A 23,262-nucleotide genomic window follows, 5' to 3' on the forward strand; every position below is an offset into this window, starting at 1 on the left:
CAGAGTGGATTCAATAAATAGGAAAGCGAAATCAAGATCCAAATCGATCAGTGGAGTCGATCGTCCATGAAGCTGACACATAAAGAAAACCATTGACCCTCAGGCATCGCGAGAGTTCTCTCGCTCTTTCATTCTTGGGTATTCCGACGTGGTTCTGCCCGACGCGATTAGTGCGTCTTAGTCTCTCCCTTATCAAGGGGGTCCGCTTTTCCAACCCCTCCATCCTTCATCTACAAACAACACCATGGCTGTCGACATCGCCGATGACCGTTTGCGCCTCCCAAACCCGCCCCCGCTGCTGCATACTCGCTCTGGCAATGAGGCCTTCGACCGACCCTCGACCCCCTCCGGCAATGGCTTCACCAGCCCTCCGCAGACCCCCCAGGGCAGCCCCAGCAAGTCGCGAGCACCACCGGGCTCCTTGGACTTGCCCAACATCTTCGATAAAGCCTTGAAGTTAACACCCACTTCGCCTTCCAAAAACACACACAACCATTTCAATCACCCTATGTTCACGGCGGAAAAGAACAGCGTCGAGGACTTCAACGAGAGCGTCATCCACCAGCGCCCAACGAGCCCCACGCGCAAGGCCAACAAGGAAAACACGCCTCCCGGTACGCGTACAGCAAAGGACCTGGGGCCGAATCCGACGGCGGCTGCGATCTCGCGTCACGAACATTACCAAACCAGGGACACCGATACGTCCAAGCGCCATGTTCAGTTACGCGGCCTCACTCCCGAAGAATTGGAGAAATTGCAACAACCCAAGGTCAAGCGTTTGACGAATGTCACACAACTCTGTAAGTGCCTGATTCCGGCGTCGCGCCCAATGGCAGACATTAATTTTACTTTTCCAGATTTCCTCGACCATTACTTCGATCTCCTCAGCTACGTCCACAACCGCCAAACCCGCCACGCCCAATTCAAAGCCGCCCACCCTGAACCTCCCGTAACCCCAGCCGAAGAATACGAGCCCGCACTCCTCAAGTACCTTGGTCGGGAACGTGCACATCTGCGCAAGCGTCGCACGCGTTTGCGCCAGCACGATTTCCAGATCCTCACTCAGGTCGGGCAGGGAGGATATGGACAAGTCTACCTGGCACAGAAGAAGGACACCCGGGAAGTATGCGCGCTCAAGGTGATGAGCAAGAAGTTACTGTTCAAGCTGGATGAAATTCGCCATATTCTTACCGAGCGCGACATCCTCACAGCCGCCAAGAGCGAATGGCTCGTGAAACTCCTCTACGCTTTCCAAGATGACTCCCAGATCTACCTGGCCATGGAGTATGTGCCAGGCGGCGACTTCCGCACTCTCCTCAATAACACCGGCGTCTTGCACAACCGCCACGCTCGCTTCTATATCGCCGAGATGTTCAGCTGCATCGACGCTCTCCATGTCCTTGGGTACATTCACCGCGACCTGAAGCCAGAGAACTTCCTCATCGACTCAACCGGGCACGTCAAGCTGACTGATTTTGGTCTGGCAGCCGGCATGCTGAGCCCAGGCAAGATCGAGTCCATGCGCGTCAAACTCGAGGAAGTAGGCAACACGCCCGTCCCCTTCGGTCGGCCCATGGAGCAACGCACAATGGCCGAGCGCAGACAGGGCTACAAATCGCTCCGCGAGCGAGAAGTCAACTACGCAAAGTCCATCGTCGGCTCGCCGGACTACATGGCCCCTGAAGTGCTGAAGGGCGACCAATACGACTTCACCGTCGATTACTGGAGTCTAGGCTGCATGCTCTTCGAGGCCTTGGCTGGATACCCACCGTTCGCAGGCGCAACGGTCGATGAGACCTGGCAGAACCTGAAACGGTGGCAGAAGGTGCTCCGGAAGCCCGTGTACGAGGACCCGAATTACTTCCTGTCGCGCCGTACGTGGGATCTTATTACGAGACTTGTGGCGGCGAAGGATACCCGGTTTAAGAATATCCAGGAGATCCATGCGCACGATTACTTTGCCGAGGTCGACTTTTCGAGGTTGAGGGAGCAGCGCGCGCCCTTTGTGCCAGAACTGGATTCGGAGACCGACGCGGGTTACTTTGACGATTTCAGTAACGAGGCTGATATGGCGAAGTACAAGGAGGTACACGACAAGCAGCGCGCGCTGGAGGAGATGGCTGACCGGGATGATAAGATGGGCAAGGGGTTGTTTGTGGGATTTACTTTCCGGTATGCGTCCTGATTTCATCTTACGGAGTCATATATGCTAACTCTTCCTTCTAGTCACCGCAAACCCGCCGCAGATGGCCAAAGTACACCACGCAAGCCTATCACGACGGACGGTAGTAACTTCGGAACAATGTTTTAATCGGATATGTGTTTCTATGGTGGGTGGAGTGGTTCATCCATTCGCTGATTTCTCTTCTTCCGTCCTGCTGGGGCCGTGAATTCCGAGCTGGATCTCGTTGTTCGGGTTACAGGGGTGAGTGCTTGCAGTATGAGTTTAATGGCGCAAATCATGTTGTTTCCTGTTCGAGCCTCCACCTTTCGTGTTCCAATTATTCCTTAGAGATAGGTTTTATGAAAGCCGAGGCCAAGGCTGTTTATGTTTTCGTACGCTTCAATTGGATTGTGATTGGTATGGTACATATCATGATGTTAGATGAACTATCCGTGGCGTAGTCGACCCGAGTCCATTTCATTCCCGGCCCTAGCATTTAACGGTCGAGCAGCGGTATACGCGCCGCTCAGATCCTACAATGCTGACATTTCGAGCTCGTCGCGCAACGCATCTAGTTCGAGGGAAGCTGGCGCACCATGCGCAAGATCTCAGATTCCTGGTCGCCGATCACAGCACGGCCATTGACCCAGTCAACAGTCTAAGTAAATTAGCACCGCGTCTGCAATCTAACCCCCAATTCCCCAGGGTAAAAGGAACCAATACTTACAATAGGACGAACAAATCGTGACTGGTCCTCCTTGAACTTCTTCACCGCATCCTCGGCATCCTTCGCGCCCTTCACCAGCTCAGAAACCTCGTAAGTTTTCTTGTCGCCTTGGCCGCCCACGCCACTGACGGGAGAAACGTATTCGATAATGCTGCGCAGCTGGTCGGTCGTCGGAGGGTTCGTGGTAACCTCCAGCTCGAACTCGCCGCGCTGCTGCTTGGCGTGCGAGGAGTACTCGCTCGCTTGGTCTTCGGTGGCGGTCTCGGCGGCGTTGATGGAGGCTTGCTTGAGGAGGTTGAGGGCGCGAGTGCTGCTCGCGAGGGAGGGGGAGTGGAAGAGGGTGATGGGGTCGAGGGTTTTGCTCTGCGATTGTTAGTTAGTTAAGCCGGGTCGGAAGACGTGTATACATTTGGCTGGGGAATCAACTTACGAAGCGAAACATTGTGGTGGTTGTGGTGGGGAGGTATTGGAGGTGGGGATGTGAGATGTGGAAGTTCAAGGTCGGGGAGCTTCAAAGGCAACTTGGAAGCTTCAGCCGAGGATGATGTGATGATGTCATGTGCCGGCCCCGATTGTGTAAACTGAGGGTTCCTTTTTTGGATAGTTTTGCCGGCTCCAGCTTGGTATCTGCTGTTCAGCCTCACACACCGCTTTTTACTGCGTGGCTTGAGTAAGCTAGCTCAGTTCTTAAGGTGCGTATTGAAGATGACAGATCGGTTGTTTGGAGCGTATGATGGGCGTTCATTAGAACAAGGTTCGCTCGATATCTATTATATAATGAATGGTCTTGAAGTACATAATTCGGTGGGATTTGATTGAGACCACAATTTACCGATTGATTTCTGGTTTTCGAGGTCGTGATACTTGATTAGAGGATCTCTATCAGGGGAGGCGTACATGGCTCGAGGCGCAGTCAAGGCAAACAAGGCACCCTCGACCCTGCATCTTGCCATGCATGTCCAACCCCACGTGTGTAATCCCAATTGGAGAACTAGAAGTGTGGCTTTGATCAGATTCCAAGGAGGGATAGCCATTGGCTTTGGGGAACCGGGTTTATGTAGGAATGTCTAATCTCAAACACGCGGAGAGGGGCTGAGTTCTATTCTGATAAAGCGATGGCGCCCGGCGGCTAATTCGTTCTCCTTGTATTTTGTCCCTCTCCTGTTCAAGTTCGCAAATTATTCTGCACGTTCCTTAGAAGCTGATTTAACACGATCGTGTTAGCATTTCTGGCATATACGGAGCAACAAGACTGGCATGGGCGACCCACTTTCTCTCACCGGAACGGCGGTGGGCATCGTTTCACTGGGCCTGTCTGTCTGTCAAGGTCTTGTCTCTTACTATAGTGCCTTGCGCTCCTACTCCCAAGACACCAAAAATGTGATCAACAAGCTTGAAGGCCTAAAGGATGTCCTTGCGGGACTTGAAGCCCTATTACAAAGGCTTGGCCCACTTCAGACTGAAACGGCTGCAATAAAGACAGCCGAGCGGCATATTCTAGCCTGTAGAGGCGGTCTAAGTCAACTGAAAGAAATCATGGACAAGTGTGAAGAGACCTCAAGTGGATTACAGCGGGGTTACAGCAGAGCACTGTACCCTTTTCGGCGCGACACGATCGGGTCGGTTCTCAAGCACGTGGAGAGTCTGCAATCAAACCTGGATACATCAATGCATATACTGAGTCTGCAAGTTTCACCTTCCTATTGAATGACCTGAAAGCTTTGGCCGCTGATAGTCTACAAGATCCGTTTCCTCGCAAACCTCAGAGAGCATAGGGCAACTGCGTATCACCACGGAGCAGACTCTATCCAAGTCGGCAATCATTCACAGTCACGCCCAGAGCATCGACCAGGCGCAGCAGGATATCAAACTCGGGATTTCTGTCATTCAAAGGGATCTGGCGGACATGGTATGAGCTCTCGTATCATATGGTATGATGTCTGAACTAAAGAGAATTTATCTAGCGTCTACGCCTGAACCCACAAAGCTTACCAATTCCTCGCTTATCTGAACCAGGATCAACATCATCGGATAGACTAATCACACTCGAGAACCGTCCAGTTCAACTTGATACACGGGTCAGACCGATAAGCCACCGAAAGCTGAAATGCTCTTGTTCATCGTCTGCCGTCTCGTCTGGGAAAAGGAAAGGGCTTTTCGCATCATTCTGGTACTCTTCCCATGCGTTTGGATGCCCGCTCTATTTCCAGGACGAAAAGAAGTTATTTGAAATCAGATTTGGTTCTTGTGAAAGACTCTTTGGAGTATCGGTTCGTCTTTGTGTGAAAAGCATCAGGCGCTGCGGAGAATACTCAATTTTTCCGACCTTGAACATCTGTCCAATTGTTGATATCTCTGAATCCCCTGCTTTTGAGCTCGTCTTCCGAAGCTTATCTGAATTTACGACAGGGCCTCTACCCTCGGATTTTATCCGAGATGTGTCATGGGATCTACAATCAATGTACGAGAGAGGTTTAGCTTCGCCTAGGGATATGATCATGGGTGGTGGGACTATCCTCCAGGTAAGCCAATATAAGTATACTGCCAAACATTTGATACTATGAATTCAGAAGTTTATATTACTCACTGCCATTATAGGAGGCTCTAAACTTCATGGAGTATATCCACGAGTCGAATTTTGAAGATTATTGCTATTTCATCACCAGCCTTCTTCAATTCGGTGTTCCGTCAAATGAGAAATATTGTGATCGCACTCCATTGGACATCCTTTTGGATCAAGGAAGCCGTCGCTTCCGTTCTGACTCAGAATCTTTCCAAGACCAACTAGTGTTCCTATTCGCCGACCTTGCGGCCTATGGCGCAGAATTAACACTAGATTTACGCAAGCGCCTCCGTTTAGACATGTACCAGATTCCTAGAGTAACATGTGAAGTTATCTACCCCAGTGACTACATTTACGCCATCGCAAGGCGAAATATCTACGACGGTACGTCCTTCAGTGTTTTGGTTGGGAGGCAATGGTCTCGAGCCGGAGTAAATTAAGCCAAAAGCAATGAGTCATCAGGACTGATATAATCAAATCTAGAATTTGACGTGTCCAAGTTAGCGAGATCGATCATTCGGAGATCAGAAAATGATCTTCGGGTGATCATATCAGAGTCCATGGGAACATTTGGAGAAGCTCACGCAGACGACACTTATCTTGGAGAGCTGTGCATTGGATGGCCTCGAGGACTCCATCTCCTCTTAAAAGCCGGTTATCGCTTGGATACCCAGGAACTCTTAGTCTATGCTCTCCATTTCGGATATTTGGAGTCAGTTGTGGTGTTATTGAATGATGGCAACCCAGCTATACATGGCACCCACCTCTGGGTGGCGTCCAGGAGTTCTAATACTGAAGCTTTTGAGTTGGTAGCACGTGCTTTGGCAGAAAGGAGGCGCAAGCTTCAGAAGTTGGCCGAACGGCATTTGCCGCCTTCAATATGTGAAAGTTTGGGTTTGCCGATCAATTGCGCGCTGGACTCTCGTGCCACTCTAGTTTTTTCTACCCTCCAAGATCACGGTATACCAATAGATCCATCCTTGTTCTTGGACCAGCTTTGGGACGGCGATACTGTTTACAATGTTTCTTATGACCGACGTTCTGCGGAAATCCTTTTCAATGCAGGCTTTCAGGACTTCGAGGAAGGAGAGATAGGAATGGAACAAACCCAGGAGGACTTCGAGGAAGGAGAGATAGGAATGGAACAAAACGAGGAGGACTTCGAGGAAGGAGAGATAGGAATGCAACAAAACCAGGGAATGTCTACACTGATGCGCGTTGCTGACCCAGACAGCTACCCTTTTTACACAAGCCTCCACAATACACTCAAGGTCATGGGGTTCTTGATCTCTAAGGGTGCCAACCCACACAGGCAACGGGTTGAAGATCGCCAAACAGCATCGCATATTCTGGGAAGTTGGCTTTCGCATTCCCTCCGAGAAAGTGTTGTATTCGAGCTTCGTAATATGAACTCACTCACAGTTTACCAACCCATAGCGAGAGCTAATTCATCGCAAGTCCGGGCCGCGGTTTTCGAAGTTTTCCGCACGTTACGGTCGGAGATCGATCGTGAAACTGGGGACATTCTAAAAGATTTCTTCCTGAGCTATCACTGTGATTCATGTTCATGTGCATGTTCAGAAAATGGCTGTTTTCCAAGTACGATGTTCTTCCGAGAACTGATTACATGGACAGATTCACCACCTAATATTCAGGCTTTGGCTGAAACTATCCGCTTCCTCAGTGAGCAGAGACGGGTCGGATCAGTGGAAGCATTCCATGATACAATAGCTCCAACTGTCCTTCGTGTTTGCATTTTCGAGCATTTGGAACTCACCCACACATGTTGCAAGGAAATTCCTCATGCTTTTTTTGGAAAACCAAAACTTGCGGATATTATGGAGGACTTTCTGCATATACGAGATGAACAGCGTTATTTGATTGAGGAAGTTGACAATCTGACCGACTTCTTTCTGTCAAAGTACCGTGAGATTGGATTGGGCCTGCCTGAATTTTTACTTGAATACTGGTCAATCGAGATTCAAAAGGTCCCCGCACCAGATCCTCAAGAGGTTGAAGCGATCAAGAGGGTTGGTGTTATACTGGATGAGTGACATCAAAGCATATGGTGCACGCTTTCGCTTTGAAGTTCCACCAATTCTCATCATAGCGCCAGTGAACCCTACTTCAGGGTATCTGTCAAGTATCTGACACTCTGTCAAAATCTGCTTCATAATCTCTCTCACTCTCTCTTGCATCGTCCCGGCTTCATCTAAACGCCCTTGCCTTCTGATATGTCCGCATGTTTGAGTCCAGATTGTTCGTCGAAGCCCGTGCGCCCACGTTGGTTTCTGGGCTTTCAAGGTTGAGATGAAAGTGCCGACCTGAACCCTGCATGGATAATTCTTGCCTCAGAAACTCCCAGAAGATAATCACCCATCTCAGTCCTGGAGCGAATCAGGTGCATCGCCTCCAGGGCAAGTTCTGTTTCAGCGTCAGGTACCAGATGACCCAGACATGCGTTCATCGACCGAAAAGTGGATCCGCCCGGTCCCGCATCTAGAAATGTTGCCAGAAATACACATTTCCCACTCCGTGGCCACTATCTCCTTCACAGACTTTTACTTTATTTTCACGACTTGCACCTTCTCCTTCCTCTGAGCCCTCAGACCGCGCTTCTCCAAGATGGACCCAATGGACTCCATGCCCGGAATGGCCCCCGCTGAAAATGCCCATGCAACCGCCATGAACGTCTTCACCAACGCACACAACACCCCACTCTACTCCGCTTCCTGGATCCCTTCGTCTCCCGCGGGCTACGCAGGGACCTGCATTTTCCTCATTGCACTCGCTATAATCGACCGCTGCCTCATAGCCTTCAAGGCAGCCCTGGAGCGCCACTGGCAGGCCGAATACGTCAGCCGCCACTACATTGCCATAGCAGACAAGCCCTCGGAAGTGGAACGGATTGCCTCCATGGTGGCCATCCACGGCCCCGAAGATGCAATCAGAGTTGTTCACAGCGTGTGCTCCGGCCCAATCCCGTGGCGACCGACGGTCGATGTTCCACGAGCCGGACTGTTTCTCGTCATCTCGGGCGTGTCCTACCTTCTGTTCGTTTGCCTGTCCGACCCCCGGCCACGTTTCAGACTGACCTCTTTCTAGTATGCTAGCTGTTATGACGCTTAATGTGGGATATTTCTGTTCTGTCTTGGCGGGAGGCTTTATCGGCGAGCTGGCGGTGGGGCGATACGTGCATTGGAATGGCGACGCGCACTGAGACATAGATCTAAGATCTAGCGAAGACTCAATTTATATTCTTGTTTCTATTTTAATGCATACATGGCGCCTCACGAGCTCAATGGATGACAATTTCACTTTGATCATCTTCCTTCTTTTTGTTGGCTGCATGCGACAGCAACACAGGGCGGACCTGTGCCGCATTGGGTTTAGTGTGTCCGGGGATCGACGCGACTAAAATCTTAATGCCCCACCGTGGATCCGTGAAAATACTTGAGAAATCCAATCGAGCTTCGAGCTCCTGCATTACATTAACCCACACGAGTCTACACAGCAGATTTGGTTCGTACAAATAACTTCGTATTCTCATAATATTATAATCGAAATGGTATAAAAACAGTTGCTAAAAGGATTTCTAAGGATAAGCTGACGATCTGGAGTGGGAGATTCAGTCATTTAGTTGAGGCAGCTCTCGCAATAACTGCGTGAGTCGCTTGAGTGGCGTGGGCTTCGTTAGGAATTGGTCAACACCGCTGATAACCGCTTCCCGCTGCTTTTCGGCGGAGATAACAGCTGTGAGTATAACAATAGCGGCCGGTTTCAGATTCTTACACTTCTCCAGATGGCGCATCTCGCGTGTTGCAGATAGGCCGTCCATGACGGGCATGGAGATATCTGTGCGTCTATATAAGCAGTCGTTCGTTCGTTTTTGGACAGGTACTTACCCATAATGACGGCCCCGAATCGCTCGTTCTTGAATAGCTCCAATGCCTCAAGACCGTTGGTTGCTTTTTTGTACGGCAAGCCCGTATTCTTAACGCAAGTCTCGATGATCTGGACGACGGTGTCAGCTAACAAGGGAAAGTCCCCAGTAGCTATATTCCAACCTTCAAATTGATTGCATTATCCTCGACTAGGAGAACTTGCTTCGATGATTCCTCTGAAAATTTACCTGCATCGTTGCTAGTAGTGTCACTCTGCAGTATACTCTGCTCGGGGGTGGCTTCCCTTGAGCCTGAGCCCGTGCGCGCAGTCAACCCCTGGGAAACATCCTGGTCGATCTCTTGAGGGTTCAGGCAATTTTCGAACACCGTGGCAAGCGTTTTGGGGCTCACGCTGTGTACCGTTAGCAATATTTCGACACGCCCAAGCAGTTCCATCTGCTCCCAAGGGTCAAGGTTGCCAACTTACGGCTGGGATAAGAAGATCGCCCTGTCCCCGTTGTTTTCCTTCACCACCTTCCAGCTACTCGCCTGTCCACTGAGAACGATAAGCGGATACCCTCTCTTGGACTCAATAAAGCTCCGGACATCTGAATCTGCCGAATCCCGTGCCATCTTTCTGTATTCATGCTCGGTGACGATCATGAAATCTGCCGGCCGATCCTTGAGCTCCTCAGGACTAAGCACTTCCAAGCCGAACCAGTCACGGGCCATCCGGCCAAGACTGTATCGAATTTCGTCAAACACTTCCGGTTTAATCCCAAGGGCGCCATGCTTGGAGCTTTCTGTGAAGAATGAAACGGTCTTGCCTTTCAATTGGTCCTTCAAACGGGACGGCGAGGAGTCGGACACGGGGCTAGACGTTTGCTCGGGAACGGGAAGAATCACCTCCACATCCGTACCGCGACCGACCTCGCTCTTGAACTCGATTTTACCTTGGAGAGAGTTAACAACCTGGTGCACCAAATGGAGTCCTACCCCCAGCCCGGGCGACTGGGTATCTTCTTGGAGAAATGGGATGTAGAGGTGGTGAAGCAGGAAATCTTGGGACATTCCACGGCCGGAATCGCTGATGGTGATATGGACTGCTCGAGTCTCCTTGCCACCAACGACCAGGGTATCTTTTCTCATAAAGAGTCGAATAAACCCTCCTCGAGTATACTTGATCGCGTTTCCGAACAGATTCATCACCACCCGGCGCCAGGCTCCGGCGTAGATGCGATAATCCCAGTTCTCATCATACTCGATGTCGACAATCGTCATAATGTTCCCCTCGTCGCCCCCTTTCTGAAGCAAGTTGGACCGACTCTTCTGTTTCTGGGCTTCGCCGACCGAGTCTGTTTCTCGGCTATAGAACTCGGCCCCGGCAAGTAATCCCTCCACAACTTCTTGCACCAAGGCGCTCAAGTTTTCAGTTGGACCATGCCGGGCACATTGACCTTCGCTGCCGAATCCTCTTTCGATTGTCCAACTTCCGTCCTCGAGTCGCCTGTGCCCGTCAGGGTATTGATCTTGGCGTAATCCAGCAAGTGATTCAATGTATCCAGCAGCGTTCGCCCGCAGCTATATACCGTGTCGACAAGCCCTCTCTGCGTATACCCCGTGACCGTCTCTTGCAAGAGCTCGACTGTCCCCAGCACACCATGGAGAGGAGATCGGAGCTCATGCGAAATGGAAGAAATAAAGTCACTCTTGGCTCGGTCAGCAGCTTCAACATCCATGCGCGATACCTCGGCCATGACACTGTTGCTGAATGCGGCCATGTACGTCAGGTCCTTCGGCTCAGATAGCACACGGCCCGGGTCATTCGTCCACACCAAGCTCACAGTGAACCAGCGACTTCGCTGGAAGTCCCACACCGGGTATATAGCGATACATCGGGCGTCTGGAAGGACTTTGTGGAAGAATTTGATTTCCTCGGTCTCCCGTTTGAGGTCTTTCTCTTGTGGAGAGCCTGGCTTGGCGGTAGTGTCACTTTGCTTGTAGCTTTGGCTCACCTCGTCTGCGAGACCCTCGTGGCTCAGCGCCACGGAGCCGTCTTTCTCGATATGGAAAATTTTCCCGCGCGGGTAGCGGTCGATGAGATGGGTGATAAAGTCGCCTGGCAGGGGTACATAATGGTTTCCGCGTTGGTTCTTATCTTTGATTGACATTTTCGAGGTCGAATGCCCAAGGACCAGGCTCTTGGGTCCAGTTCTCTGATTATCCAGCGATGTGTTCTGCTCAGGTTCTATTTCTTGTGTGATGAGTCCTCCGTTTCTTGGTTTTTGTCTGGCTTGCACTCACTTTCTTGACTGTCAGATCCGATCATCTGACGGCGCGTATATACGCTAGCGTCCACAAACATCACTCCCTCCACATCAAGGGCTTGGTTCATCAGGCTGCTTGCTCTGTTGAGAACGGATTGAACTCTTCTTGGGGCAAACGAGTTTTCCAGCCGCTCTGTTGTCGGGGATATTGTGGGCCGGAGCTCGTTCTGTTCTTCCTCAGAAAGCGGCCCGTCCGGTTGAGCGTCTTTGTCTGTGAACCTTCGCACTGGCGACAATCTTTTGCTCGAGCGTGATTCTTCGACTGGCTGCTGGCGCTCTGCCTTGGTTGTGTCCTCGGGCGAGTGTTTTGTGTCCTCGGGCGATTGGGGTGAAGACGGCGTCGCTTTCTCCTGACCTTCAATCGCCTGTTCATCTTCGTCGGACGAAACTTGGATTTCTTCCAGCTTTTTGTTGACATGATCCATCGCATCCTCGTCTGGATTGACTTTGCTATCCATTCCCTCGCTAATGTCTGTCTTGCCACGGAAGAAAAGCCCCAATGCTCTGACCATCTTCTCCTCCCGGTGCTCTTCACGCATTGCTCGTTGCGAAATGAAATAATCCATGACCGTGAGACTGAGGTCTTGCAAGAGTTGAGTTTCCTCTTTTGTCAGGCCATCCCTCGGCTTATCATCCAGAACCGCGATGCTGCCAATAATATACGAGTCGGGAGTCGTGATCGGCACCGAAACGTAGAACCGGTGATACGGAGCCCCGGTGACAAAAGGCTGGGAATTGAACCGTTCGTCTTTTGTCAAATCAGGAACCATAAAGATATCCTTGTCTTCCCCTGTAAAGCTCTTCATTGCCAGATCGCACATCGGGGATTTTTTGCCGGGGAAGCTGTTGTACTCCACGCCATAGGGAATCGGGGCCCTCGCCGCTCTCAGGACTTCGAATCCGAAAACGGCGAGTGGACTCGGCGACCACATGTTGACTTGTCCGATCGAATAAGGATATGAGTGCTCGTCTAGCGTCGAGTCTCAGGCTGGCCAGTTGCGCGAAGACCGTCAACACGTTGTCGCGCGACTCATTGGGCTGCTGCCCGACCGACTGTTGCGCAAACTTTTCGGACTGCGAGAATCCCCAGTATGGGAGATATCTGGAAGGAATTGTCTATTTTAGCACCATTGGTCAGAGGAAGGACTGCGGCGCATCGAAACTTAGCGTACAAGTGCATCTCCCGCTCCCGAGCGGCGTCAATATTATAGGCATACTTCCGAGGGCCAGCTTCCCGGGCCTTCGACGTGGTGCTTGGTTGCATGGGGATTCAATCGACCTCCCCTGGAAGGGGGGTTACTGTGAACAAGTCAAAAAGGCGCTTCGATCTGGAGGTGAAATAAGACCCTGGGTGTCAGTGGGCATGGAGTATGCCAGGAACCATCTTAAAGCCAGCGTTCAAACTATAACGTCATCGGGAGAATTACCTGCCTTGAAATTCCTTATATAGATCCACTCGATGGACTGCCAATAACAGGCCTGTCAATGCTGGGCCAGATCGCCTTGTCCAGAAGTCATGAATGCCAATCACGTTCTGACCTGCGGCGTTGTGACGTCATTTGCTCGGTCCCACATTTGTTGCGCTGCAAAACCTGGAGGAACAGCAGTACCATTGGGTCGGGTAGAAGATGGTAAGAATGATTTTCCGGGCAAAATCGGTCGTATCAGAGAATTTCTACTGCGTTTCTCAGAATGAACGCCTGATCGTCGTGGACTTGGAGCGTATGGGACAGATCTCGGACAGTCCACATGAAAGGCCTGGAAGCTCAAGCGTTTCTTTGATCGACACAAATTGAATTGAAGAGAGAGGGATACTAGATGATCAGGGGTTTCATCAATTGTCCTCCTGTTCCCTATTTAAGTAATCGATATCAGAGACCCAAAAGCCTCAAGATGTCATGAGGACCAACTTCCGGCGACATCGCAACGTGGATTTCCCATCTTGTGCCCGCTGCAATATCTGAAGTCTAGCGTGCATAGCGATATTATTAAATTTAAGGGTCGCGGGCTCTGCCAGTATCAGAGGTTGCTTGGGGCCTGCTGCAGGTTCTTCCGATGCGGTGATCAAGCCGAGTCCGAGCGCCTCGGCGCCACAGCTGAGGGACGTAGTCTAAATCCGGAGTACTCATCGGGGATTTGGTTTGAAATGCCTGTCATAGTGAAGCAGGTACAGGGGCATTAGACAAACATCCAAGCATTAAGGCGAGTCCACCGGTGCCGATGCGGCTGGGGTCAGTGTTTACGCGCCCCACTTGCCTGCCACCATGCGGGGGTGCACAAGCAGAAGATCGATTGCGTCTCCACCAATCTTTACAGAACCACGCCTATCGTTCTGCTTGAGATCTGGCCAAGTCTCTGAATCAGCCTGCCGCTACAAGTCGTTGGCTGCCCCAGAAATTTGCACCCTCGAGCACGGGCCGAGAGCCAGTCGTTTGACGCGTCGGTGGTGGCGTTGGTGGTGGTTTCCCATCGGGATTGCCGGGGCTTTGGTCGCAAAAAAATCAAGGCTTGATCTTCCTCACGATGACGGTCACTCGGGTAGGAGTCTTCCAGACTCTGCAAGTCATCGGCACTACGGTTATTATCCGAGACGACCTCTACGGAGAGCACACCGTGACCGAACCGGTGCTTGTAGAGCTCTTACAAAGCCCTGAGTTGGCGCGACTACAAGGGGTGTGCCAGCATGGCGTAACAAGCTTCTTCGGACATACCCCAAAAGTCACTCGCTTTGAGCATTCAGTCGGGGCACTCCTGTTGGTCCGCAAAGTTGGTGCGAGCGTCGCCGAGCAAGTGACCGCCCTTCTTCACGATATCAGCCATACGGCATTCAGCCATGTTATGGACTATGCCCTCTCCAAGCCTGGCGAAGGCAGTTTCCACGAGGTACACAAGCTCCGGTATTTGAGTACGACCTCTTTGCCGCGCATCATTGCAGACCACGGTCTTGAAACACACAAGGTTTTCGAAGAGGAGCTTTTCCCGTTGGTCGAGCAGCCTTCTCCGCGGCTCTGCGCGGATAGACTCGACTACTCATTGCGCGATACTGTCGCATTCGGCAAATTAGACATCCAAGTCGCACGAGAGGTCTTCTCAACACTTCGGGCTGCCCCGTCGGTATCGTCGCCCGATCGCGTGCTTGTTCTCGACGACCCACAACTGGCATTAAAGCTAGCCCGAGCCTACCTGGCAGCGGACGAATTTGCATGGTCCAATTTAGGACATGTCGATATGTACATCGAAGCGGGCCGGCTGATCAGAGAGGCGGTGGAAACCGGCTTGATCCAGGAGCAGTGGCTCTGGACCATGTCTGACCAAGCACTCTGGGACTACCTCCATCAACACGGGAGTCCCAAGATGTCTCGTGATATGAAAGCACTGGAAACCCGGCCCCTGCCCAGCGGTGAAGGACTGAAGCTTCCCCCCGCATACCAAGATCCGAACACTGGATCCCGATATTTGCCCAGACCTGCAAAAGCCGCCCTTGCCGCTGTCAAAGGTGCTTTCTGGCTGGGCTTCGGAGCTCAAGCAATATGTGGCTAGGCGTGAGGCGACGCGGGAATTGCCGAACTGAACCTAGACAAGATTCTCACGTTAATCATAGGCATGAATAGAAGGGACACCATATCGTTATAGACCAGGTCATGCAAATGCAAAAATAGAGGAAACTTGAGACCTAATTACCCGTAATACGGTCTTTGCGATAGCCTGGGACGAAATGATCCACATGATCGACGCTCCAATTATCCAAGGCAGACACCCGGAAACGAGCCTATCGCTCAGCCTTCCCTTTTGAGCTTCTAGGACCCGCGATGAATAAATAGAGGTCCTCGTGCAGAGTGTCTTGGAAGCAGACCAGGCGACGGAGCAAATCTATGAGAAGGTTCTCCGCCCGCTTCTACCATATGCCTCGGAACGCAATATTAGCACGACTTTTCGCTCACCAGCAGACAGGCTCTAGCAAAGCATTTAGCGTGGGTGGACCGGAACGCCTAATCGCAGAAGCTTTGTTCAATGGATCCCTGCCTGAAAAGGAAGGTACATATGTGCATGCGTGAGCTTGCCCGTCTTTCTGCATTTGGCCATTTCTATCTACAGTACACATCCGAGCCCGAGATGTTGATTGCGACAATTGCTAGATCTGCTTAATGGTCATGCATGTTTCTCGCTCCACGGGGATTCTTTTTGCAACACGCAGCTTGTCCGTGTCATCGAAAAGCAGGTCGCGAGCACCTCTGAACTCCGTGCCCTGATTGAAGCTACTGCATATTGATGCCGCTCAAAATGCCTCAGAGAAGGCGTCATGATATACTTGCATGCTCAATCAAATCAAGATTTATTTTCATATTAAAGAACAGGCTAGTCGGTAATAAGCTATTCGGTGTGGAGCTAAGGCTCTTTTCCGCGGCCGGAAGAACCAGGCTGCTTCAAGCGGTATATTCCGAGGCTGCTAACTCGAATCCAAATCAGCCTTTACAGTTTCGATGAGATCGAGGCAAAAGGAACGTGAATCGTATTGAGGGGGCCCCTCGCATTTTGGGGAGATTAACCGCTTGTTAACCCATATAAACACGCCGTATTGCGAGGCTGAGCGGTGTTCGACCTAAATCGAATCAAACTGCCCACGGTCACGTCGGAGTCTTACTGTACGGAGGAAAGCTTATACCAGGTGAGCTGGCACATTCGACGGAGAATGTGAACAAAATAAGGATATGTATTTCAAGGAATGTGCTCCTATAGACCGCCGATCCACGGGCCCTTCAAATCTGCTCAGTCAGCACCGACCTGTCGGGCACCCCCGACTCCGATCCCCCCAGTTTTGGGCCGAAATATGAAATTGGAGTTCAACAATCCTAGAGCCTCCAGGAAATGGTCACCTTACGCAGAAATGGCCTCCCCTCTTCTTGCGAGCCTTGCCGCAAATCCAAATTGCGTTGTGATCATCAGTTCCCCGTGTGCGAGAGATGCATTCGGACCAAAAAGGCAGACCGGTGTACATACCGGTTATCTCCGTCTACATCTACACCGAGCAGGAAAAGGGTTTCCAAAGCGCCGCTTGTGACCAGCACTCCGGGAAGCAAGCCCGATGCCACCATGATACCGTTAGAGTCAAGTCGACCGGACAGGCCGGCCGCAAAGCGCCGATTATCGCAGTGCGAGTCCTTTGGCATGACTAGTCACTTCGCCCTCTTCCAGGAAAGCACCGACCATTTGGGTGCTTCACCCCTGTCGTTGCCGCATCGTGATCCTGATGACCCCGTTATAAGCTCCAGTGCCCTGGCAGTAGAATCTAATGATGTCAGGCAAGGAAGTCACCTGCTCCGGTTATTGAGAGATCTGCCAGTATATCGCAAGGTGGCAGAAGGTTGGCTCGAGTCTACTGATGATGGGGACTTTTTTGGACGCCCCCTAGTGGAGCAGATCTTCGGAAATTTGGAGGAATTCTCAGGCGAACATTCATCTCAGTGTGATTCGAGTGCGTTGACTATACGGTCTCGAGAAATCTTTCACAAATTCTCCGAGCGCATTCCATTATCCCCCTCAATGACCTTCCAAGAGTACATGTCGAAAATGTCTTGCCGATGGGAGATTGTTGGTTTGGTCTTTTCCTTCGTTGGTTTAGGGGCTATGCTAGCCGAAAACTGGGATTCGATGTTCGAAGGGAGGCCAATAATCCCCCGAAGGGAACTCGCGCATCTGGCAATGTCCGCAACAGAAACATGCCTCCGGTTCTGTAATGAAGCAGGGGTGCTGAACGATACCCTCAGCTGGCTCGTCGAGCAACACACATATTGCATGACTCTAATACACGGTGACCGAGGTGAGTTACGCAAAGCTTTGGAGGAACACTTTCTGACAGATGTAGACTATCGGTCATGGAGGGCCTTAGGGGGACTTGTCTACCATTGTATTCTCATTAGGCCTCAACCAATCCTCTTCGGATGCCGCGGATGACCCTTTCTGGCTGATACAGATTCGTCGACGATTGATGGGCCATGCCTTCAGCTGCGATAAACAGCTAGCCACTTTCCTCGGCAGGCCGCCTCGTATCAGCTGGAGATTCTGTAATATCTCCCTGCCTCTTGATCTTGCTTTCTCCGATATCATTGCCCAGCCAGCTGTCCGGGATATGGCACTCCGCAACCTAGATTCCGATGGCTGGAACACCAAAGAGAGCGACACGCAAGCTATTTGGCTGAGGGTCGGGCTTATCATGGGCCCCGTGCGGGAAAGCATCTTGGAACTCTCTTTAAGTCAGGAGGTTCGAGATCTGCCGCAGAGGATAGAGTAAGTCTACCCTTTATCTGTACATGTGAGGCTTCTAATCCGGTGTTAGGGAGTTGGTGCAGAGATCGCATAGTTGCTGGGCCTCTCTACCCGCGTTTGTTCGCCAAATCCAATATTCTGAGGCTTGTGTACGGGTCGCTGGCCGTAGCCGGACAGTATTCCTTGGGCAACTACACCTGGACTATATGTACAATCAGTTCTTGCTATATCTCATTCTTTCAAAGCGCTCCAATATTTGGTCCGCGGACCTCATTCAAGTCTCGCATGAGATCCTGAGTGCAATTCTTAGACAAATCGACAACCGCGTCAAAGCCATGACGTTAGGGCCGGAACTTTCGTGGATAGTAGGTATTCAGTATCTTTCTCTGAAGATTGCTAATTAATGCAATTCTAGATGTCCTTCTTCGGTCTCCCTGTCGCCGGCGTCCTGTCCATTGAACTCGTCCGTCGCATTCCTTCTCTTTCCATGGATATACAAAACACCCCGATCAATCCGACGGGCTTTTCTTTCCTCGTTCTAGGGTCATCCAGGATCTCAGTATATTCGCATCCTACCTGCGAACCATTATCCAACCCCATGAAGGCAATTACGATGTGTGCCAGCAGGCCCGCGGCGCCATTCTACGTGTCTTGGATGTTGTGCTTTCGCCTGAGGCCAGCGCCCCCATCTACCAAGACGTAGAAGCCACAGGATCTAACTCGGTTACTCCGAATCCTTTCGACGGCCTTGACAGTCTTCTCGATTATAGCTACTACATTAATCGTCTCGACAACTGGCAATTCGAGCTACAAAATAGTTTGGAAATGCTCTAGACACAGGACCGAATCCATTGCCAGCATATAGCTGAATAATATAATCAAAAGCGCAATATTAGATGGATCATCTTACCCTCGCTGTTTCTCTGTCTTTTCATCGCGGATCATCACCTAGAGCGCCACATATGTAAATCAAGCAATTCTCGATGATCGGGTGACTCCTACCAGAGTGGGGCCGATGGGGTCGGGGTGATCGTCGGAGTCGGAGTCGGGGCTGCGCAAAAAAACTAGATTATTACTCATACTGACTCGAACTTTATCCCTTGCACTCCGTTTGGCGCCAGAACGTGCTCCCGAATCCTTCGTTGATCTTCCTATATTGGGTCATCGGATCAAAGTGGCTTTTGGCCCAACACCGGCATTGATCCGAGCTTGCTTACTCCAGTCTTCCAAGGTCCCCTGGGGCTGTGTGGGAGGAAATGCTTGATTCATGACAGGATCCCGTATTAGTTTGAGCGAAAGCTCTATTGACATGACTCATGTGCCAGTTTTTGGATGCCTTCAACAGTTGCGTGTCAGGTAGATTATACTGTCAGAGGCGCAAATTGATCAAGGAGCTTCATGATACCTTCGACTCCCCTGTCTGACTGGTACATGGACAACGATGGGATCTCAGAAGAAAACCTTAAGCTGTGCTGATTGACTGGGATTAATCAAGTACTCTGTGTAAGATAGGCATTCAACTTCCCCTCCCCATTGAATGGAAATCCCAAAGTTCGGATTCTGTCCGGTCCCACAGCACAACCAAGCACGGAAGCCTCAAGACCGCCGACTCTGTTCCCCAGGAAGGGGATCAGGCCAGCAGGACCCACATAAGCTTGGGCTCCCAAAGTACAATAAACTTTTCCTTTTCTTTGGGATTGCGCCGCATATTGAATTCGGGGTGGGGCTTATCTCCACCGCTGTCATTGTGAGCAATCAACACTCATTACTCCGAGCCACGCACCCTACGGGAGCCTGGAGTCGTCACTGCTTGGGCGCCTAAGCCAGGATGTCAGGGTTATAGTACTTAAAAGGGCTGCGCTTCCTATCCCTACCTTTCATAATTCATTCTTACGCTTCGACTCAAACTTATTGGATAATTATCTATTACATACCATTTTCTTCTTCTACGCATACAATCAACGAATACAATCATAATGGCTGGACTGAACTCAATTCAACGGCCTTATGGCGCTCCTCTACCCAAGACGGACGTTCAGCTTGCAAGAGAGGCATATCAATATGTCAATCGACAGATCAAGAAATATCGGGAGCGCCGACAGTCGAAGGCTGAGGGACGGGCTCACCAAGACGCTGAATCAGGCTCTATCATGAGCAGAGCTGAAACACTCGTCGTCGACGAGAGCGACGATGAGAAGAAAGATAAAGAGGCTGCGGATACAAAATCGGAAGCCAAGGCTGCGAAGAAATGACTCTTTTAGCAATAGCCATTTTACCTGTTACAGTACGTTGCCCCCTCTCTGTTGCGTCTCTCTCGACCAACTTGACCGTGGGAAGCTAATATGATCGAGTGACAGACGAGATACCCGAATTGAGTCAGTCGACTATATCAACGCAGTTATATCAGCTCAAATCAAACAATACGCCCCGGCGCATCATCACGCGGTGGATACAAGGATTGGAACTATTGGAAGGAGTTTCTGGATGAATTTCTGATTGTTTACCTTGTGGTGGCTTGACGGTTACAAACTGCAATGGCGATACTTCGCGTAAAATGTCTTGCCACATAGTAGTACTGGTACTTGAAGCCTCGTGAGAACTGTTCTTATGATGTTTTGTATGAATCAGTCCACGCTGGATCCTCCGAACGATTTAGTAAGATTCATTTTGAACTTGGACTATTCTTCCGACTTCCGCCAGTGCCCATGTGCCCAGGTGGATACTAATAGCCTTATGTAACTCCAAAATCACCGACCTCGGGGTATTGGGACCCCGAGAATATCCCTCCGGAAGGAACCAAGAGGCGTCAAATTTTCACGATTGATTTAACAAGGGCTTCATGTTAGGTATCCTCGGTATATGCATATTCTTCCTCCAAAACACTCGCTCTAATATACGGAAATGTGCCATTTTGGGGAGCAGATGAAACCAATCCAAGCGTGAATTTCGCCACCGTGGCAGTCGGAGAGTTGCTGATTGGACATCAGAAGAGACCGGCGTGATTCCCCGGTGATTCAGCCTCGGTGAAGTAGGATTGGACTCATTAGTACTTTGCCGAGACTTTTTCGAAATTCAGCACTAGCTTCTGACCGAGCATCTTCAGCTAATTATACAAGTCTATACATTGTGAACATGGTTTCTTTTCATATAGCGTAGTTTGCAGGCTAGTCCGTGTGGTATAAGCTGGGCTTATAACTATTCACTAGAGCAAGAGGAGGAATTAGGAAAGGCTGTATATGAAGACGCTCCTTTACGCGCATGAATTTAGCTCTTGACGATCAATTGCATATGGAACAAGCCTTATTGACGCTTGGCAAGTCAATAGCCAATATTTGATCGCACACCTTGACCAGCTAGTCATGTATAATACCTTTTCATGAGCGGTGATGGGGAAAAGATAGGTATGGAGTATATCCTTGGAGGTCGGAGCTGGATGTCAATTGTCAACTATTCAAAATCAATCGACCTGTGGCCCTTTCTGTGACTGACTGTAAAGAGTGTCTTTCCAGGATTCCTACTATCGGGCTCGAATACTAGGCCGTCTTTAGACGGTGGCACATTATCGAAGTTTATTTCCACAGCTGGCTCTCTTGAGCAGAGTGACTTTTTAACTCTGAAGGCCCAATTGCACTAAACACGAAGGATAAACGAACTTGTCACCAGGTTCATCCATCAAGAGGCCAAAGGTAGAAGAGATTCATGTTGACGGCTCCCTCGACTACAACCGCGCGTAAGCTATGCTATCTTATCGGCTGATCTACGGTTCGGGCAAATCTATTCCCCCTACCGCCCAGCTAAGTGAACCCGAACGGATCTGACTAACGTCCGCTGAGTGCCATGGGACCTGTACAGGTTTATATGGATGCTTATTCGTACATGAATTCCACCACTATTGACTGTGGTATTGAAAACGCGGGAATAGAAGACGGGGAGAATCGCCCACTTATCACCCTGGGATGGTATCCCCCCCTGTGAAATCATCCAGCAGTAAATGTCCAGGCGGTGGAGGCTCGATAACCTCGGCGGCAGAATAGTGGAGCGATCATTCATCTTCCATCTTTGATCTTCGAATCCTATGACCTCCCCGTATAATTAAGACTTCTAGATCACAGACACAACATGTCAGCTCGTCCATATGTCGTCCCTGCGCTCAAAAAGCACACTGCGACTGTGATCATGGCCCACGGCCTTGGTGACAGGTATGTTGAATCTCAAACCCCCCGCAACATTCATTCAAAGCTGACAATTTCTCAATGCAGTGGCGCCGGCTGGTATGGCAGACCCTCCCCAAATATCTAGATAACTCGGCTAACCTTCATTCCCCGATCCAGGATGGCTCTTGCCCAGAATTGGCGTCGTCGTGGTAAGTTCGAGGAGGTTACTTTCATCTTCCCGAATGCGCCAAACATCCCAATCACAGTGGTATGCATGACCTTTAATAAGCGGTCAAATAGCAGCTTCTAATATAAGTTCCAGAACATGGGAATGAAAATGCCCGGGTGGTACGATATCGCCAAACTGGGCGGTGACGTGAGTCTATTCGCATCTATCAACCCGAGCATCGGCCACTGACCATCGATTCCAAACAGCTCAACGTTGAAGACGTCATCCGCAACCAAGACGAACCCGGCATCCTCCGTTCCCGCGAATACTTCAATGGACTTGTCAAGGAGCAGATGGACAAGGGCATCAAGCCTTCGCGGATCGTACTCGGTGGATTCTCCCAGGGCGGCGTCATGGCCGTGTTCACCGGTCTCACAAGCAAGGAGAAGCTGGGTGGAATTTTCGGGATGTCGTGTTATCTGACGCTGAGCGATCGGATCAAGAACTACGTTCCTGAGGACTGGCCTAACAAGGACACTCCCGTCTGGCTGGCTCATGGTGAAGATGACGAGGTGGTCAAGTTCCCACTGGGCCAGATGTCGCACAAGATGATGAAGGAATTGGGAGTGCAGAACGTTTCTTTCAAATCTTACCCGTAGGTTGCCCTCTGAGGCTCAGGGTCATATGCTTTGCTAATCGATCGACAGTGATCTGGGACACTCGGCCGATCCGCAAGAGATCGTCGATCTGGAGAAGTTCCTGGAGGAGACCCTTCCCTCCGAGGGCGACGGCTCGGCTTCTGCAGGCTTATGAATTGATAAATCACACACCCGCGCTACATCTCTCCAATGGGAGTCTGCTCTGATATTAGGCATCCTGGTGCTAATAGTTGTATGGGCATGGTCTAAATTCCAGAGCCGCGGGTCACAAGAATATCGGACACAGCGCTAAATATATGCTTTGATCCCCAATTCTTCAACGCGAATCGATATTTCGTAGATAATCCAAAC

At 50.7% G+C, this 23,262-nt stretch overlaps 10 protein-coding genes across 10 annotated transcripts; 8 read left to right on the forward strand and 2 right to left on the reverse strand.

Annotated features, from left to right (window-relative positions):
• Positions 1–244: 244 nt before the first annotated feature.
• On the forward strand, positions 245–2,311 carry N7468_000577 (putative serine/threonine protein kinase; the record flags this gene model as incomplete). Its single annotated transcript, XM_058469874.1, has 3 exons — positions 245–800; positions 858–2,172; positions 2,227–2,311. The coding sequence occupies 3 exons, from the start codon at positions 245–247 to the stop codon at positions 2,309–2,311; spliced, it is 1,956 nt and encodes a 651-aa protein (XP_058335905.1).
• Positions 2,312–2,735: 424 nt separating this feature from the next.
• On the reverse strand, positions 2,736–3,333 carry N7468_000578 (uncharacterized protein; the record flags this gene model as incomplete). The annotated part of the gene is made up of 3 exons (XM_058469875.1): positions 2,736–2,822; positions 2,892–3,254; positions 3,322–3,333. The coding sequence occupies 3 exons, from the start codon at positions 3,331–3,333 to the stop codon at positions 2,736–2,738; spliced, it is 462 nt and encodes a 153-aa protein (XP_058335906.1).
• An 815-nt stretch (positions 3,334–4,148) lies between these two features.
• N7468_000579 (uncharacterized protein) lies at positions 4,149–4,598 on the forward strand (the record flags this gene model as incomplete). The annotated part of the gene is made up of 1 exon (XM_058469876.1): positions 4,149–4,598. One exon carries the CDS (start codon positions 4,149–4,151, stop codon positions 4,596–4,598), a length of 450 nt encoding a protein of 149 aa, XP_058335907.1.
• A 1,416-nt stretch (positions 4,599–6,014) lies between these two features.
• N7468_000580 (uncharacterized protein) lies at positions 6,015–7,508 on the forward strand (the record flags this gene model as incomplete). The annotated part of the gene is made up of 1 exon (XM_058469877.1): positions 6,015–7,508. One exon carries the CDS (start codon positions 6,015–6,017, stop codon positions 7,506–7,508), a length of 1,494 nt encoding a protein of 497 aa, XP_058335908.1.
• Positions 7,509–8,079: 571 nt separating this feature from the next.
• N7468_000581 (copper transporter family protein) lies at positions 8,080–8,674 on the forward strand (the record flags this gene model as incomplete). The annotated part of the gene is made up of 2 exons (XM_058469878.1): positions 8,080–8,507; positions 8,560–8,674. 2 exons carry the CDS (start codon positions 8,080–8,082, stop codon positions 8,672–8,674), a joined length of 543 nt encoding a protein of 180 aa, XP_058335909.1.
• Positions 8,675–9,082: 408 nt separating this feature from the next.
• Positions 9,083–12,929, reverse strand: N7468_000582 (hybrid sensor histidine kinase/response regulator; the record flags this gene model as incomplete). The annotated part of the gene is made up of 7 exons (XM_058469879.1): positions 9,083–9,309; positions 9,360–9,468; positions 9,522–9,750; positions 9,826–10,845; positions 10,956–11,586; positions 11,643–12,635; positions 12,716–12,929. 7 exons carry the CDS (start codon positions 12,927–12,929, stop codon positions 9,083–9,085), a joined length of 3,423 nt encoding a protein of 1,140 aa, XP_058335910.1.
• A 1,259-nt stretch (positions 12,930–14,188) lies between these two features.
• Positions 14,189–15,205, forward strand: N7468_000583 (uncharacterized protein; the record flags this gene model as incomplete). Its single annotated transcript, XM_058469880.1, has 1 exon — positions 14,189–15,205. The coding sequence occupies one exon, from the start codon at positions 14,189–14,191 to the stop codon at positions 15,203–15,205; it is 1,017 nt and encodes a 338-aa protein (XP_058335911.1).
• A 1,326-nt stretch (positions 15,206–16,531) lies between these two features.
• On the forward strand, positions 16,532–18,763 carry N7468_000584 (uncharacterized protein; the record flags this gene model as incomplete). The annotated part of the gene is made up of 5 exons (XM_058469881.1): positions 16,532–17,483; positions 17,584–17,950; positions 18,000–18,294; positions 18,345–18,488; positions 18,554–18,763. 5 exons carry the CDS (start codon positions 16,532–16,534, stop codon positions 18,761–18,763), a joined length of 1,968 nt encoding a protein of 655 aa, XP_058335912.1.
• Positions 18,764–19,905: 1,142 nt separating this feature from the next.
• Positions 19,906–20,181, forward strand: N7468_000585 (uncharacterized protein; the record flags this gene model as incomplete). The annotated part of the gene is made up of 1 exon (XM_058469882.1): positions 19,906–20,181. The coding sequence occupies one exon, from the start codon at positions 19,906–19,908 to the stop codon at positions 20,179–20,181; it is 276 nt and encodes a 91-aa protein (XP_058335913.1).
• A 1,867-nt stretch (positions 20,182–22,048) lies between these two features.
• On the forward strand, positions 22,049–23,065 carry N7468_000586 (palmitoyl-(protein) hydrolase; the record flags this gene model as incomplete). The annotated part of the gene is made up of 6 exons (XM_058469883.1): positions 22,049–22,128; positions 22,189–22,200; positions 22,261–22,351; positions 22,406–22,459; positions 22,519–22,907; positions 22,960–23,065. The coding sequence occupies 6 exons, from the start codon at positions 22,049–22,051 to the stop codon at positions 23,063–23,065; spliced, it is 732 nt and encodes a 243-aa protein (XP_058335914.1).
• Positions 23,066–23,262: the final 197 nt, after the last annotated feature.

This window comes from Penicillium chermesinum, assembly GCF_028974085.1.
Source record: "Penicillium chermesinum strain IBT 19713 chromosome Unknown utg000001l:1.0-1975020.0:1.0-1976611.0, whole genome shotgun sequence".
NCBI classification, from domain to species: Eukaryota; Fungi; Ascomycota; class Eurotiomycetes; order Eurotiales; family Aspergillaceae; genus Penicillium; species Penicillium chermesinum.